Source organism: Ricinus communis, chromosome 2, assembly GCF_019578655.1.
Source record: "Ricinus communis isolate WT05 ecotype wild-type chromosome 2, ASM1957865v1, whole genome shotgun sequence".
Taxonomy (NCBI): domain Eukaryota; kingdom Viridiplantae; phylum Streptophyta; class Magnoliopsida; order Malpighiales; family Euphorbiaceae; genus Ricinus; species Ricinus communis.
In genome coordinates this window covers 8,594,057-8,609,061 of record NC_063257.1, presented here as the reverse complement: position 1 = coordinate 8,609,061, position 15,005 = coordinate 8,594,057, and the positions used below count along the sequence as shown (strand labels likewise).

General features: G+C 28.0%; 1 protein-coding gene across 2 annotated transcripts; it reads right to left on the bottom strand.

Annotated features, from left to right (window-relative positions):
* Positions 1 to 1,971: 1,971 nt before the first annotated feature.
* LOC8262030 (WAT1-related protein At1g43650) lies at positions 1,972 to 5,330 on the bottom strand. Of its 2 annotated transcripts, XM_048370606.1 has the most exons (8): positions 4,988 to 5,330; positions 4,755 to 4,817; positions 4,496 to 4,612; positions 4,327 to 4,369; positions 4,117 to 4,239; positions 3,820 to 3,978; positions 2,608 to 2,759; positions 1,972 to 2,382 (listed from the first exon to the last, which is right to left on the bottom strand). In XM_048370606.1, the coding sequence occupies exons 1-8, from the start codon at positions 5,188 to 5,190 to the stop codon at positions 2,235 to 2,237; spliced, it is 1,008 nt and encodes a 335-aa protein (XP_048226563.1). In that variant the 5' UTR covers positions 5,191 to 5,330; the 3' UTR covers positions 1,972 to 2,234. The 2 variants fall into 2 exon arrangements, with proteins under 2 accessions (XP_048226563.1, XP_002534346.2); XM_002534300.3 differs by having other exon boundaries at positions 4,117 to 4,369; positions 4,988 to 5,328.
* Between the last annotated feature and the right edge of the window lie 9,675 nt (positions 5,331 to 15,005).

The following is a 15,005-nucleotide window of genomic DNA, read 5'->3' as shown; positions in this document are numbered from 1 at the left end:
GTCACTTCTAAGGTACTCTATCTAATTGTTAGATGAATAAAATAATTATTTTAAATATTTTAGACTTAGATAGTGAAAGACTGATTTTAATATTTTAAATTTTATAAATTAATATATGCTTTGCATGGGAAGTCTGAAATTACATTGCTTTGGAGATATTTTAATTGTTCAAATGAAAAATAAGCTATATATTTATTTAGGCAGTGCATTGGAAATCATTAACATAATATAAAACATATATATGTATCTGAGTGGCATGGTGGGAACCCATACTTACCTGCATGCATATGTACCAACATATGAACTAAAGCATAGATTTGTGTCCCTTCATTTATGGGACCTTTTTTTTTTTTTTTTTTTTCTTACTTTCACTTTCAAATAATTGTTCATTTTTTGTAAAAATATTTATTTCCTGTAAAAGATCCACCCAATTTATGTAGTTGGATTCCAATGTGAGAGCAATCATAGTCAGTATATGAGAGTTGGCATTACTCCAAAGATAATTTCATATTGTATAATTACATTTCAAATGAGGTATAATGATAAATATATGTACAATACTCACCCATTTAAAAAAAAATTACAATTTTCAATTTATATACGAGTAAAAAATGCATATTTTTATTAGTTAATGTCATTGATTATTATTATTATTTTTTGAAATATTCTTATTAAAGTTCCTATAAATGCTATAAAATAATTTAATTGTGAATAATAATGTCTATGTAAAATAATTAAAAGTATTTATGATAATCACTTATGAAATTAAAAGGATTAGGATAGAAAGAAAATATTTTAGAATAATTGAAACAATATTGTCTGATGTTTATCCAGAAAACACATCGTTTTATTTTCAAAAATGCCATTCACAATTTCTGAGATTTAAATAAACTCTAACCCTTATAATTATAAAAAGATAAATATTCTCCTATATTTATAAATAAGAAACACTGTAATCACTCTACTTGAAGTTCAAGTCTCACATAAAAAATTTACAGATTGAAAAGAAAAACAGTCTTTCAAAAAATAAACAATAATGTAAAGGGATAAATATATAAAAATAGTATGTGATTTTATTATTTGATAATTTTAAATATGTAGTTTTTTTAATAAAAATTAGTAAAAATTTATTTATTTTCACTCCGATCAATTATAACTATCACATTTTTAATGTTTGATAGTATGGATTTAGAGCTTAACAATTCAAAATTTGATTGTTTGACTGTTTAATATCATCAGATCAATTACTTCTTAAATCACAATTTAACGGTCAAATTTTAGAATTAAGAGTTATTAAATTTCAAATTCACGTTATCCAATACATACAATATGATAATGACGGTTGATCAATCTAAAAATAGCTAAATCATTGTAAATCGAGATTTTTTAATAGAGAGATATTTTTTTAATCATAATTTATAATCATATATTTTTTTTTTATTTAAAAAAAAATTATATACTAAAAATTATTAAATAATTATTTATTCTTAATATAAATAAATTTTAAACAAAATGAAGATAATTAAGTGCAAAGTTTGAACCAGCAGTGCAGAGACAAAAATGTTTTTCCTTATATGAACATTTGGCATGGGCTAAAGTATTTCTTTTTTCTTTGGATAGACATATGGATTGAAATTTGTCAAGATATGGATGGACACACAAATGAAGGCAGTCTCACTTTAATATATATACTCTTTTCTATATTTCGGAGATATTCAGAGTCTTTTCAAATGGAGCTATATAGAATCTTTTTTAGTGTAGCCAAACAATTTATTCTATTTTAACTAATAAAGTCATTTTAATGTAAATATATTTTAAATTAATTTAAAGCGTATGAAGTATGATTTTTGACGGTGATAAAATATTATTTTAAGAGTTTTAACATTATTTTTAAAATTCAAACTCTAAATTTTAATTAAACTAAAAAATTTTTTTACCGTGCTACCAAATATAGAATTTTTATATTAGGGATAAAAGAAAAGAAAAGAAAAGTCTTGCTAGCCTTGAAATGGACATATATATATACATGAAGAAAATAAAGAAGAAAAGAAAAATTGAAAATTGACGGAAGAAGACAAGCTACAAAGTTTGCTGGTAATGAAGGAGGGTAGAGATACGGAAGTGATGATGGTTGGCTTTCATGGTGATCGCAGCACTCTCAATTGTGGGCATATTAAAGCTTTTCTTGTGTGGAAGCCCATTTGTTACATTTCCATTCACTCCATCCCATCAACTCAGTGATGTGTAATGCACTCCAACGTCATGATTTCTTCTTTTGTTTCTGCAGTTCCTTCATTTGTTACACTTCTTTTCCCTCCTTCTTTGTTCTTGCCCCATAATACACCATAAAGCCCACCCACCAGCAAAATAGCCCCACCAACACTGCCATGGAGTTCAAAAGAAATGGACCTCTTGTCAATGATTCTTTTTTAATCATTGTTTAATTAATATCATTAGATTGTGGCCCAATTAATTCATACTAAATTTCATTTTTTTCTTCTTTTATATAGAGTAAAATGGTTACTCTCATCATATCTAACTTTTAGAAGTTAGAGATTTCAAGTTTGAGTAAGGGCACCATGAGTAATAATAAGTTGAGATTCATACCTTCCCCAATGAAGGGTTTCTTTCCACAAGAAAGCAGAGAAAATGGCAGTGATGATGAGTGCTAAAGGAGTGAACATTGAAGCAAAAACTGGGCCTTTCTTCTCTATTGTCCAAACTTGAACCCAGTAACAAATGCCAGTGACAGTTAGCCCCTGCCATATTCACTACGTAGTCAGTAATAAAACCAAAGAAAGAAAAAAGGCCTAATGTATGTATTTACTTGCACATAACATACACATACGAGGGCAATGTAAATTGGAAATATACATGTAAACTTATGGAATGGGACAATCTAGCCCTAGCCCTTGGGGGAAATTTCAACCCTATTTAAAGCAATTTTATTTTATTTTCTCTTCCACTTTCAATTTTGGAATAGTTCAATTGCTTAATGGGTATTAATTCCCAATAGTTGTTTTGATCGGTGGACTATCCATCAAGATTTTCAATTGTCTAGTGCAACAAAATACTCAACAGAAATAAAAAGTAACAAAAATTAAGATATGAAAGCTGGCGAACCATATTTAGGCAATTTAAAAGCAACTTTAACCGAGAACAAAGATATTATTACCTTTCTTAGCAGAACATATATAGATATATATATATATATGCAATTGATTTTTTTATATATATACCACAAAAAAGAAGATTTTTCATTAATAAAAATTTTAATTTTGTGATCTCATTGTTCCAATCAGACAAACCATAATTCCACGAATTTTACATTTAGTATATGATAAAAATCTGATTCATCAAATATTAATATTGATGTTATGCTATGCAAACAGGTGTTCTCAGAGATGCAGTCCTCCTGAAGCTAGAAAGGGAGGTCCAGGATCCAGAATCCTGACTCTTGAGTGTTAGCTAAGAGCTGTACAAGGGGATCCTGTGGTAGTATAGTGAGGTCAATAGTTGAGGAGATTAGACTTTTAGGGTTAGTGGTATCCCTTTTTGCTCTGCAAGTGATGTTACTAAAGCAAAAGCAAATCAGGCAGCGGATTGGTTCTCTAAAAGCCAACTGGGTTTTCATTATAATCCTGGGGTGGGTTAATGCACCTCCAATTGAGCTGGTGAGACCACTGTTTAGTCAATGTAATGGCTCCTTAACTAGTATAGATAAGTATAATCATTCCAGTTCAGAAATTAGAAAGAAAAAAATGTATGTATGGATTAATGCTATATACTGTCAGGTATAGATAGATATATAGTACATACGCAATAGGCAACAGCCAGAAGATGAACGTCCCAACCGAGTCTCCAAGCTGACGGATTCCTCTCAACAGCAATGGCCCAGAAAGCAGATTGTATGCAACAAAAGAAACATTGCAGAGCAGTAAGACGCAGTTTTGATGGATACTGCTTCACAATGGGACCCTAAAAGCAACAGTACAGCAGTCATAATTAAACAAGAGAATAGAATTTAATAAGCCATGCTACTGGAGTTTGTCACAGTCCAGACTCCAGTTTGCAGTAGTATAATTGTATGGCTATTTGGATCAGGAGAAGAACTACCTGCAGAACAAACCATAAAGACCAAAGTATGTTGGCTGAGATCATGAGGAGTGATCCTTTAATCCATTCCTTGGAGCAGCAGCCCTTTGTTACTGACTCTTGAATATGATGATCAGGATTAGTCTGATACCATCTCAGGAATTTTAAAGGAGGGCCCTTGACAAATGCAAATACTAGAGCACCAGAAACGCCTATAACAGAACCCAATACCTTGGCGATTCCATGTACATGCTTTATGGAAATGGTTTCCATCCTGAAATAATGATATATATATATATATTCAATTCTAAGTCTCGTATAGGTATCTCATAATACTGAAGATTGTGAGGTGAAGAATTTTCTATTAGAAAAAAAGAAAAAAAGAAATGGACTTAATTACCTGAATAATACAGCCATTAAAAATGTTATTGCAGGAATTATGTTAGTGGTTGCAGCAGCAAATGTCGCAGTTGTGCTGTTGATTGCAATATAGTAGAGGTTCAAACTTACGGTAAGCCTGCATATTTTTTTTGAATAAATAGATTAGCTTAGTTAGAACAAAATTTACATATAATTGGCAAGCTAAAAGTATAATTCTTTTTCTTTTTTTAAAGAAAAAAGAAAAAGAAGAACAAATGATGATGAAATCGAGTCCATACCCACACAAGGAAACAAAGAAAATCTTGCAAGTTAATTTATTTGACAAAGGAGGTGCCTTCTTCCTGCATAATGAGAAGTAAACTTGGTAAAGAAAAATGAGAACTCAAAGAAAACGGAAACTATGAAAAATCAAGCAGCAGAAGGAGGTCTTATATATATATATATATATATATATTATTTATTTTTCTTTGCCACTGTTCTGTAGAACAAATTATCCATATCAAAAACAAACCTTTCAAGAAAGACAGCAAGTGGAGCCAATGCAACTGAGGCAAAAGCCTGTCTGTAAACGACAAAAACCAAAGGGTTCATTCCCTTAGAAATTGCCGCCTTGGAGAACAAAGCCATGCCTGCATATATGAACTGTGTAAATAGCATTGCAATACAAGGCTTATAGTCCTTCATGACATTGCCATGTTCAAGTAGATTCTTCATAATGGAGTGTACTATCTTCGGCTAATTTTGCTTTGTCTTTAGAATCACAACCTCTTCAATTTATAGAGAAGTGTTGCACTTACATCCCCACTTTTCTAATTTATGTTTTTTTTTTCCTTAAAAAGAGAAAAAAGCCTATCCATCAGGGTAAGCCTATTCCATCTTTTCTTTATTTGTTTTTGCTATGTCTTCGTGGTACAGATATATGTTTTGCTGAGGATGAGCAAAATGTCGAAAAAACCGAAAACTGTACTGAACCGATTTTTCTATGGTTAGGTTCAATTATTTTTTGTCAGTTTGATTTATTCGCTTTAATTTTTTTTAAAAATTAAAATAATATTGGTTTGATTTGGTTTTATATTAAAAATTTAAATTAATTAAAATAACTGTTTTTTAATTATTTATTTAATTTAATTTTTAAATATAAAATTTAACTTTTAAGTAATTTTAGGTTCAGTTTGATTATTATAATATATATTCCTTTCGGTTCGATTTGATTTATATTTATATAATTTGGTTGCTTTGATTTATTTAAAAAATTAACTCAATTCAGTTCGTTTTTTAAACTGATTCGATTTATTCAGTCAATTTGATTTTAATTCCGTTTTGAACCGAACCGACCAAATGCTTACCCCTACGTGGTGCACTGCAATAAACCATTAAATAAATCGTATATACTTTTAAGCAAAGGCGGAAGTAGAAGATTTCCTTATAAAATATTCATGATGCTCTTTAACTATAAAGCTATTACCCATCCTTCTGTTTCTACTCCTCTTTATGTTTTGCCTCTCTTCTTCTAACTTCTTTTATTGGATCCGTTACTTATTCTGGTTTATTCTACACTTAAAAATAAAAATGATACTTAATATATATATATATATATATCATTCATCCAATAATTAAATATAATGTATCCAATAATTAAATGTAATGAGCTTGATCTAAGAATTTAATATTATATAACAAATAAAAAAATTAATGCTATACGATTTATTTTTATTTGTCTTAATTCTTATCTACCAGACGTTAGTATATAAAATTTTCATTAAAATACTTCTTAATATTTTGAAGTTAAAATATTATATGCCACGTTAGGTGGGCAAGAGTGAACCAAATAGAAGTGGAATGTTTAGCATTTTCCAAAGAAAAAACTAGAAAAGGGTAACTAAGAGAAGTTATATTGGTGAGAAATAAGTATCTTGGTAGTTATATATGATTTATTCTCAACTTTCTTTTAATCAAAAGTTTCTTAAACAAGTAATAATATGAATCATTCAACAAAGACATATCCTAAAATTATTACCTTGTAAATTGGAAACATACTACGTGGAAAAAGGAAACCCATGTGGGGTGTTGAGGGCAAAAGGATCATATGATTATCTATTAGATTATGATAATTAACTTCACAGCAAGTCAATAGAGACAAATTTGAGTGGAACCGGAATTAACCAAAAAGAAAAACAGTGATAACGCAAGAAATCAAGACTTAAGCCTTCAGCAAACATAAATCTTGCCAAGAAGTGAAGACGATCAACAGAAACCTCATCAAGTTATTTGTTAGTGCATAATGCTAAAATCCTGTAGGCATGAGGCTATGTTGCCAAGAGCACTAACACGGGCATGATCACTATTGGTAATTGATGATATTCTTTCTCAGAATGAGTAACGTTGGAGACTGAGATGAGCAATTTGGCCACCATTTATTTGTATATAAAAGGTGATTAACGAACAGCAAGAGTCCCCCTAATTGTGAGGTTAATTATAACTTGATAGTACACTTAACTACCATAACCAGAAGTTGATAATTATTAGAGAGGGTACTTGTCACTAGTGCTAGTTGCTTCAAGTGAATGACGTGCATGCCTGTTCAATTATCCACTTAAGGTGCGTTGGACATTGCTGCTGTTGTGGTATATTGCAGCTGCTGTCAGTAAAAGGATTACTTGAAAACTTTATTTGTAGTAAATTTGAGATAATCTGTTGTAACCTAATAATTTTATAAAGGTAACCTACTAAACTCCTAATTCAGTGTAGCTATCGAGTATTAATGCGCCAATCCCACCTAAGGTGTATGTAATTATTCCGTTAACGCGGTCAATGAAATTATGAAAATATTCGTATTTATAACTAAATTAGAATATATTTCTTGATAGTAGTCAAGTTTATTTATTTCTCACAAATTGTATTGATTAATCAATTATTGATGAATTTTTTTTTTTAAAGTTGAGGCCATAACTATTGCACATAGAAGAATAACTATTCTTGAACAATATATATATATACGGATTTCTTTTAACAGTAAAATGCACATAGAAGAATAACTATTCTTGAACAAAATAGTAATCTTTATATAAATATATATATAACATCTAATTAATTTCACATACTAAATCTATTAAATAATGTGAATTCATGAGTTGCAAAGGAGTTTAAATTCATGATTTCTTACTGATGCCATGGCTTTTAAAGGTGCCATAGAGTAGCCATGTTGAGTGGACATGCACTACAAAAATATCACCTCTCTACGAGGATTCCAATGGCACAAAGATGGCCACGGAGCGAAGATTTTGATGGGATTGAGAGGGAGAGAGAAAATGGTTCATCAGGTGGAACGTCCTGAGCCTCATCTTTTCATTACATAAATTTACACAATCATATATTTTAATCTTTTTTTATCTAAATTGACTATATATATTACAATTAATAAAAAAATGGCATATATGTATAAGTATTTTACACTTTAATATTAAATGAATGACACATGCTTCATCATCTAAAGTTAATAAATATATTCTTAATGATCTAAAATTTTGATATATAAGTGGGACATACATAACGTCTATAAGAAAAAAACCGTAAAGATCTCCTATTATCGATCCTATATATGCATGGCATATCCTCCATTACAAGTGACAAGCAGAAAAAGTATAAAAAGATTTACAAGTTAAGTTCCTACTGCCTTATATTATTAATTAAATATTTAAACAGAAAGTAAACTCGGTATGTACTTATTCACAGTTCAAACTCGATAACATTTCCGTACAGAATAAAACTATTCAAATCTTACTCAACAATTTAAGTTTTTGAATAAAATGAATTTTCTTTTAGCATATTTATATTTATCAGATAAAGTCCTAATCTTTCGAAAAGAAAATGATTTCTCAGTGTCATGCGTGCTAATGCAGAACTTTGAGCTCGACAAGGATACCTTTTTCTTTTGCCCTTTCGTCCCCGTAAATTTAGCAAAGTAGGAAGACGACTGGTTCAGTGAAGTTTTAGCTAAAAAGTAAAAGAAAAAGAAAAAAGAAAAAAAAGAAGACCCTAAGGGTGCCACCATGCTTCGTCAGGTTGAAATTATGTTTCAAGTAATGAATCGTTAGTGAATTAAATTAAGGATCTCGATGGGAATTCCCATTATTTTTAATTTCTTTTATAAAATTTATAGTAAATATATATTTAGAATTTTATTAGATTGAAATAAAAACAAAATACCAATGTGTTACTATAATAAATATTACAGTATGCATAAATCCTAGACCTTTACTTTAAAAATAAAATTAACTATGCAACATTCATTTTACCGGACTTGACTTGAATCAACACAAAATACTTTAATTAAATTAAAAATGCAGCTCATTTATATATATATATATATATATATATATATATATATATTTTAATCAGTCATTAATCAACTATAAAACATTATATATAGCGATTAAAAGGCAAAATTATATGGGAGCCGTAGCTCTAGATAATTTAAAAAAAATATATAAAAAAAAGGTTATATTTATCTCTAAACGTATCAACGAGAGTAGCTAGGGAAATATATAATTAAGAATATAATTCTAATCTCAAAGTAATTTAAAGATTGTTGGTATGAGAATATATTTATAGTCTAGATTGAGATAACTAAATTTTTTGATTAGGCTGTTGGTAGCAATCATAGATTGGTCGATTTGAAGGAATGTAATAACAACACATGATACAATAGAAAAGTGTGGAAAGGAAATTAAAGGGCAATTATTGATATTTTTGCCATTTTATTGTGGAAATTTCCTTGTCATAAATTAAAACTATGGCGGACACACCCACGAAGTTTCTTAAGATAACCATTAAGTTTCTTATTCATGTTTCACGTTTGTTAAGCATTTTGGCTGCGGGAAAGGTTTTAGTGTCTATAAAAGACTCAGGAAATGCAGGGAAGGGGACAACCAACGATAACAATAGAAATTCTTTTAGAAGATTTAACTTGTCAGGTTTATGAGTTGGCATGTGTTGTTATTTAATATTGGCTGTTTTTTTTTTTTAATTATGGTAGTTATTGGTAATAATTAATATAGATATTGAGTCTAATAAATAAAATTATATATCAACGTGTAACTAATTTTATTTATAAATAATATAATAAATCGAGTCGATCTAAAAAAAATAGTAATTCTCTAAAGCAATAAAAATTGAAGTTTTCTAGCCTTTATTATTTTTAATATTCAACTTCGATCTTTAATTACGTTTTTAATAAAACTTTTCATAATTTATAGAATCTGAACTAAAAATTTAAAAGACGCATTAGCGATTTATATAATATATATTTATACCATACTTGAAAAATCAATATTATTTATTTTAACTTTAGGAATACACTAACAAAAAATAATAATCGTTCTCAAAATCTATTTAATAAAGAATAGTGTCTCTGATCAGAAGAAATAAAATAATCTCTCAATTTTAATTTCTTTTATGGGTCTGACTTCAGTATTATATACGTTAGCATAAGGATAATCTTCTTTTTCTTTTGTTGTTGAAGTTAAAATCTGAATGGGAAATCTAAGACACAAGTTTCTAGGAATGATCAAATTAATATTGAAGAATCTTGTCTGTAGTAATCATTGTAATTTGAATCTTCAAAGTCAATATCTTATCCTTCTCTTTACCATGATTTTGCTGTAGCACACCTGTACCAGAGCAAGGAAACAAGTAAAATAGCAAAATATATATATATATATATATATATAAAATTATTCTTAAAGAATAAAAATATACACTTTTTTATTACTCAACAACAATTTCAATATATATATATATATTTAAGAATAATTTTTTTAAAACCCAAAAGAAAATTATTTTTAAGAAGACACTTTTACTAATTGCAATTTCAAATAAGTTTATTGGAGACATTATTTAAGGTATTTTTATATTTTCTAGTTATTCTTGATACAGTTTCACCATTTATCAAGTCAATATAAAAATTATGATGAATAATAGTATATATCTAGAAGCTAGCTTAGTTATGACTATTTTAAGTGGAATTATTTTTTTCTTTTTTTTTTCTGAATTAAAAATTATTATTTTCCGAGACCATAATATTAAAATCGGATTAAAATTATTTCACGTTTAAATTCAATCCAATTTTTTAAACCCAACAATTAGCTTAGTTAATGACTGATTTATTTACTTCTTATCATATTACTCATAGTCCAGATTTTAAGATTAGATTTTTTTTCATTTTAAATTTTATGATTTTAGTGTGAATAATCTACTTTTGTTAATTAATACACAAAAATTAATTTAATGTCATGCGTCACCTAGTCATTAAAAATCCTTCTTTCTTAATTAATTAGTGATCTTGAAAAATCTCGGTCTGTTTACGAAAAACAAAAATAATAGCAAAATCAATGAGTATTTTAAAATTTTTTAAAATAGAATGAAAATATTTGAATTAATTAATTTAAGACTATGGAACAATTAAATAATAAAAATAGAACTCTTTATTTGAACAACGAAGAACGATTGGTCCAATTTGGCAACGTGTACTTAATGAGGACTAATGATTATCAAACTAGGATCATTGATTAATGAAATAGCCAAACAACTGAATAAGATTGGATATTGTATGATATTTGTTCATAAATTATAGGTGTCCAAGTAGAAAAGGAAGAGATCCTGAAAATTGAAAGGAAAAATATATTCAAACAAATAATTAGGAGATTATTATCTGCTAGGATTAGAAAATTTGTCTAATAAATTAATGTAACTAATCACTTATCTGCACGTTAAGCGATTGTTGTTATTTTTTATTATAAATATGTTTAATTTATAAAATCATGAAATTGTTATTTTTTAATTATAAATATATTTAAGTTATAAAATTTTGAATTTGAATTTTTATTTAATATATATGTATAATTTAAATACCACTAAATTGAATATATATAATAACTATTTAATAAATGATATAATTAATAATTTATCATATAAAATGATAAAATTTTAATTAATTAATATTAAGAATATAATTAATATACTATACAAATATTGAGAATCATTGTTTAATTAAAATAAATAATCTTTAGTTAACATATCAATTACGTACTACTTTTTAAAATTAAATTAATTACCTAATTAGAAAAATAATATAGTAGGTAATAAATTGATTTTATTGTAATATTACTCATATAATATTTTAAATAAATATAAAAATTATATAATAATATTATACACGTGTGTCAACAATAAATATATATATATATCTGGAATGTGATAATACAAGTAGGACTTCATAAATTGGATACATCGTTTTCTCCAAGTAAATGAACATGTGTTCTAAATAGAACAGTTAGAGACATAAATGTAATGTATTGGGTCTTGAGTGTCAAAGCTCTACCACATTAGTGGCTGTTGGTTTCATTTCATTTTCTTGGAAAATTAATCACTTGGAAAACAACTGTTTAAAGAACACCATAAGCCAGCATATGTAATACTTCCTTGTGCCAGTGTAGGACCATTATCTCTTCCCACGTTTAATAGTGACATCCGCTCTCTCCTCCTTGTATTGTAGTGTTGCACTTGACATTGTTTTCTAGTATGACAGAATACTTAGCCAAATTCTTTGTAGTCTGTCATGTCTTAACACAATGGATGGAAAGCTGTCAGGATTTTAGTCTACTCAAACAAACGAAGATCAAATCAGAGGTGCAGAATGATGTGAGAAGTACTGAAGCTCTAATTAATTAACAGATTGTTTGCATTGTTCAGGATATATTTGTGATCAGAATTTGATTTCTTTGACAGTATTAAGTACTGTCTGAAATAATCTATCTGCAAAGCAAAGATAATTAATATATCTCATGAAAAGCTTCCAACAAATCCAGTAAAATCTAGGAGCAGGCCTTGGTGTACTGATCTTTTCTAAAAAAATAAAGGGTCTGTTCAGTTGTCCAATTAAAGGGAATGAGAAGGCAAGCTTTAGTTGGCATGAACAATGAGATTCACATAAAAGAACTGTTGCAGGGTTGTCTGCCCATTTGGAATTTTGACATGTGAAGAAGATATGAGCATACATAATACTATAACGATATATTAAATATTAGCAGTACTTTCCTTAATGGGTGCAATACTGTGCACTTTCCTTTCCTGGTGTAAATTGAAAAACCCATTACCTCTTCTTCCAAAAAAGATAAGAAGAAAAGAAAGAGAACCCATTACCTATTCATGTGTAGTGCTGCAACTTTCTTTTTTACTCATCTCCAAGCTTCTTTCCTTTTTTTTTTTTCTCAGCATCAGTGGCGCCAGCCCACTATGTTTGGCTGGCACAGTACGTTTCTTTCTTTCTTCTAAGTCTTATTTTGGAAATGATTGGTGTAATTAAATTGCATTAATAGTTTAAATACTTATATGATAAAAATAAAATTAACTAATTCAATATTCATATAACAAAAACAGAAGTTATTGAACTAATAGTAACTTCTATGTAAGAAATGACTTTTTAAGAGATATGAAAAAGAAGATTTAAAATTAATAAGCCTATGTTAACATGCAAATGAGGAATTGCGTTAAATCCTCATATTGGTGATGAAGTGGGGATGTAAAATATATATTCTTGCTGTATAATTACTTCTATTATGCATAAAAGGACTGCATAACTCATTTTTTTTCTTTTTCTTTTTTTTTTAAACATAAGCAATCATACGCATGCACATATAAGATATTGACATTTTAATAGTACAGACTACTAATAAGTAAGAAGAAATAGAGCATGTGATCTAAATCTGCCATGGCACTATTATATGTGATAACTACAGCACCAATTAGTGCATTGTGCAACTCTGATCACTTGCTGGAATGATTTCCTCTGAAAACTCATTGTCAATACATGATAGGCATATACAGCTTGAAGCTAATCTCTGAGATATCAATTTCGAAAGTGATACTTCCCATTTTTGTGCTCTTCATCTTATGAGTTTGGGAGTATTTTCCTTCAAGCAGCTATAATTCAAAGGGTAGCTTTAGTGCCTGCTATGAGCTCGTAAAGAACCATCAACGTGTCCTTGGGGGCAAAAGTATTTGCTCTTAAAAGTGAAAGGTTTTGGGTCCGAATCTTCTTCTCTACACTAGTGAGTTTTACAGCGAGTGTAAAGAAATAATTACTGAGTTTATAACAAGTGTAAAAAAATAATTATAGAGTTTTATAACGAGTATAAATAAATAACTATCTATGTTGTATAGTTCATAGCTTGTTGGTCTTTTTTCCTGAGTTATTAAAAAAAACACCAAATTGTCATTTATTAGACATTTTTTTAAGGATCAACAGTGGGTTTCATTATTTGTGATGAATGCGACAAGCAATATATCTGGATGCAAATCAGAGCCTAGCCTGAATTTTACCATCATACAGTAATCTGCAAATGAATAGGTATCCTCTAAACAAAAGCACCGCAATTGAGTATCTGGGTTCAAATCAGAGCAAGAAATATCGCCTTTACTGTGTATTCTTTTTAAATGTTGTTTCCTTTATTTTTCATTTAAATTTACGAAATTATTATTTTTTTTAGTTGTTTTTCAATTGTTTTTTAATTGTGTTAACTCAAAAACAAAAAAAAAAAAAAATTAAAAACCAACTAAAACTATAACTTTTAAAAAAATTGAAAAATTATATTTTTGATATTTTAATATAATAAACATACAAAAAATTAAAAAAAACCATAAATATGATAAAAAATAAAAAAGTATGAGTATTTCTTATACTTTTCCAAAAGAATATTAATAACTAATAAGTGCTAAGTTCCAATGACTAGTTTTTGATATTTTGGTTTTTGTTGGATCCAAACTCAACTAGATTAGTGGAGTTTATACTTTATTTATTATTTAATTTTCACCTTAATTAATTAATTCAAATTTTGATTTTTCTTAAAAAAAATTTACACTTAAATCAATTAATTCAAATTTCTACATCCAACCATATTAACGGACTCTATAATTCATTGATTCATTTAAATTTCATTTTAATAAACTAATTCAACTACCAACAATTATATCAATGAGCTTTGTACTTCATCCATTTATGAGAAATGCTAAAATATTCCACATATTTTATCCCAACTCTTGCCCACCTGATATGACATATAATATTTTCACTGAATTGTCTTTAATATTTTAAAGTTAAAAGGTAATTTTGTAAAAATATTATATGCCACGTGGACAAGAGTTAAAATAAAATTAAGTGGAATTGTTCCCCATTTATTTAACTTGATCAATTATTTCAACTAGCCAAAAGTACATTAGTTGACTTTGTACTTCATTCATTTATTTAATTCCCGTTTTATCAACTAATTTAAATATTTAATAGAATAGATGTTCAACATTATTTATATAATAATTCATTGGACGAATTTCACTATCACAGTGAACTTTGTCAAACCATCATCAACACCAGTGCTATCAATTTCATTAATTTATTGGGTCTGTTTAACTTTTAAATAGAAGTCTTATTTCTTAAAATAATTGAAATTGGACTCATTTGGTACCAAGGAATAAGT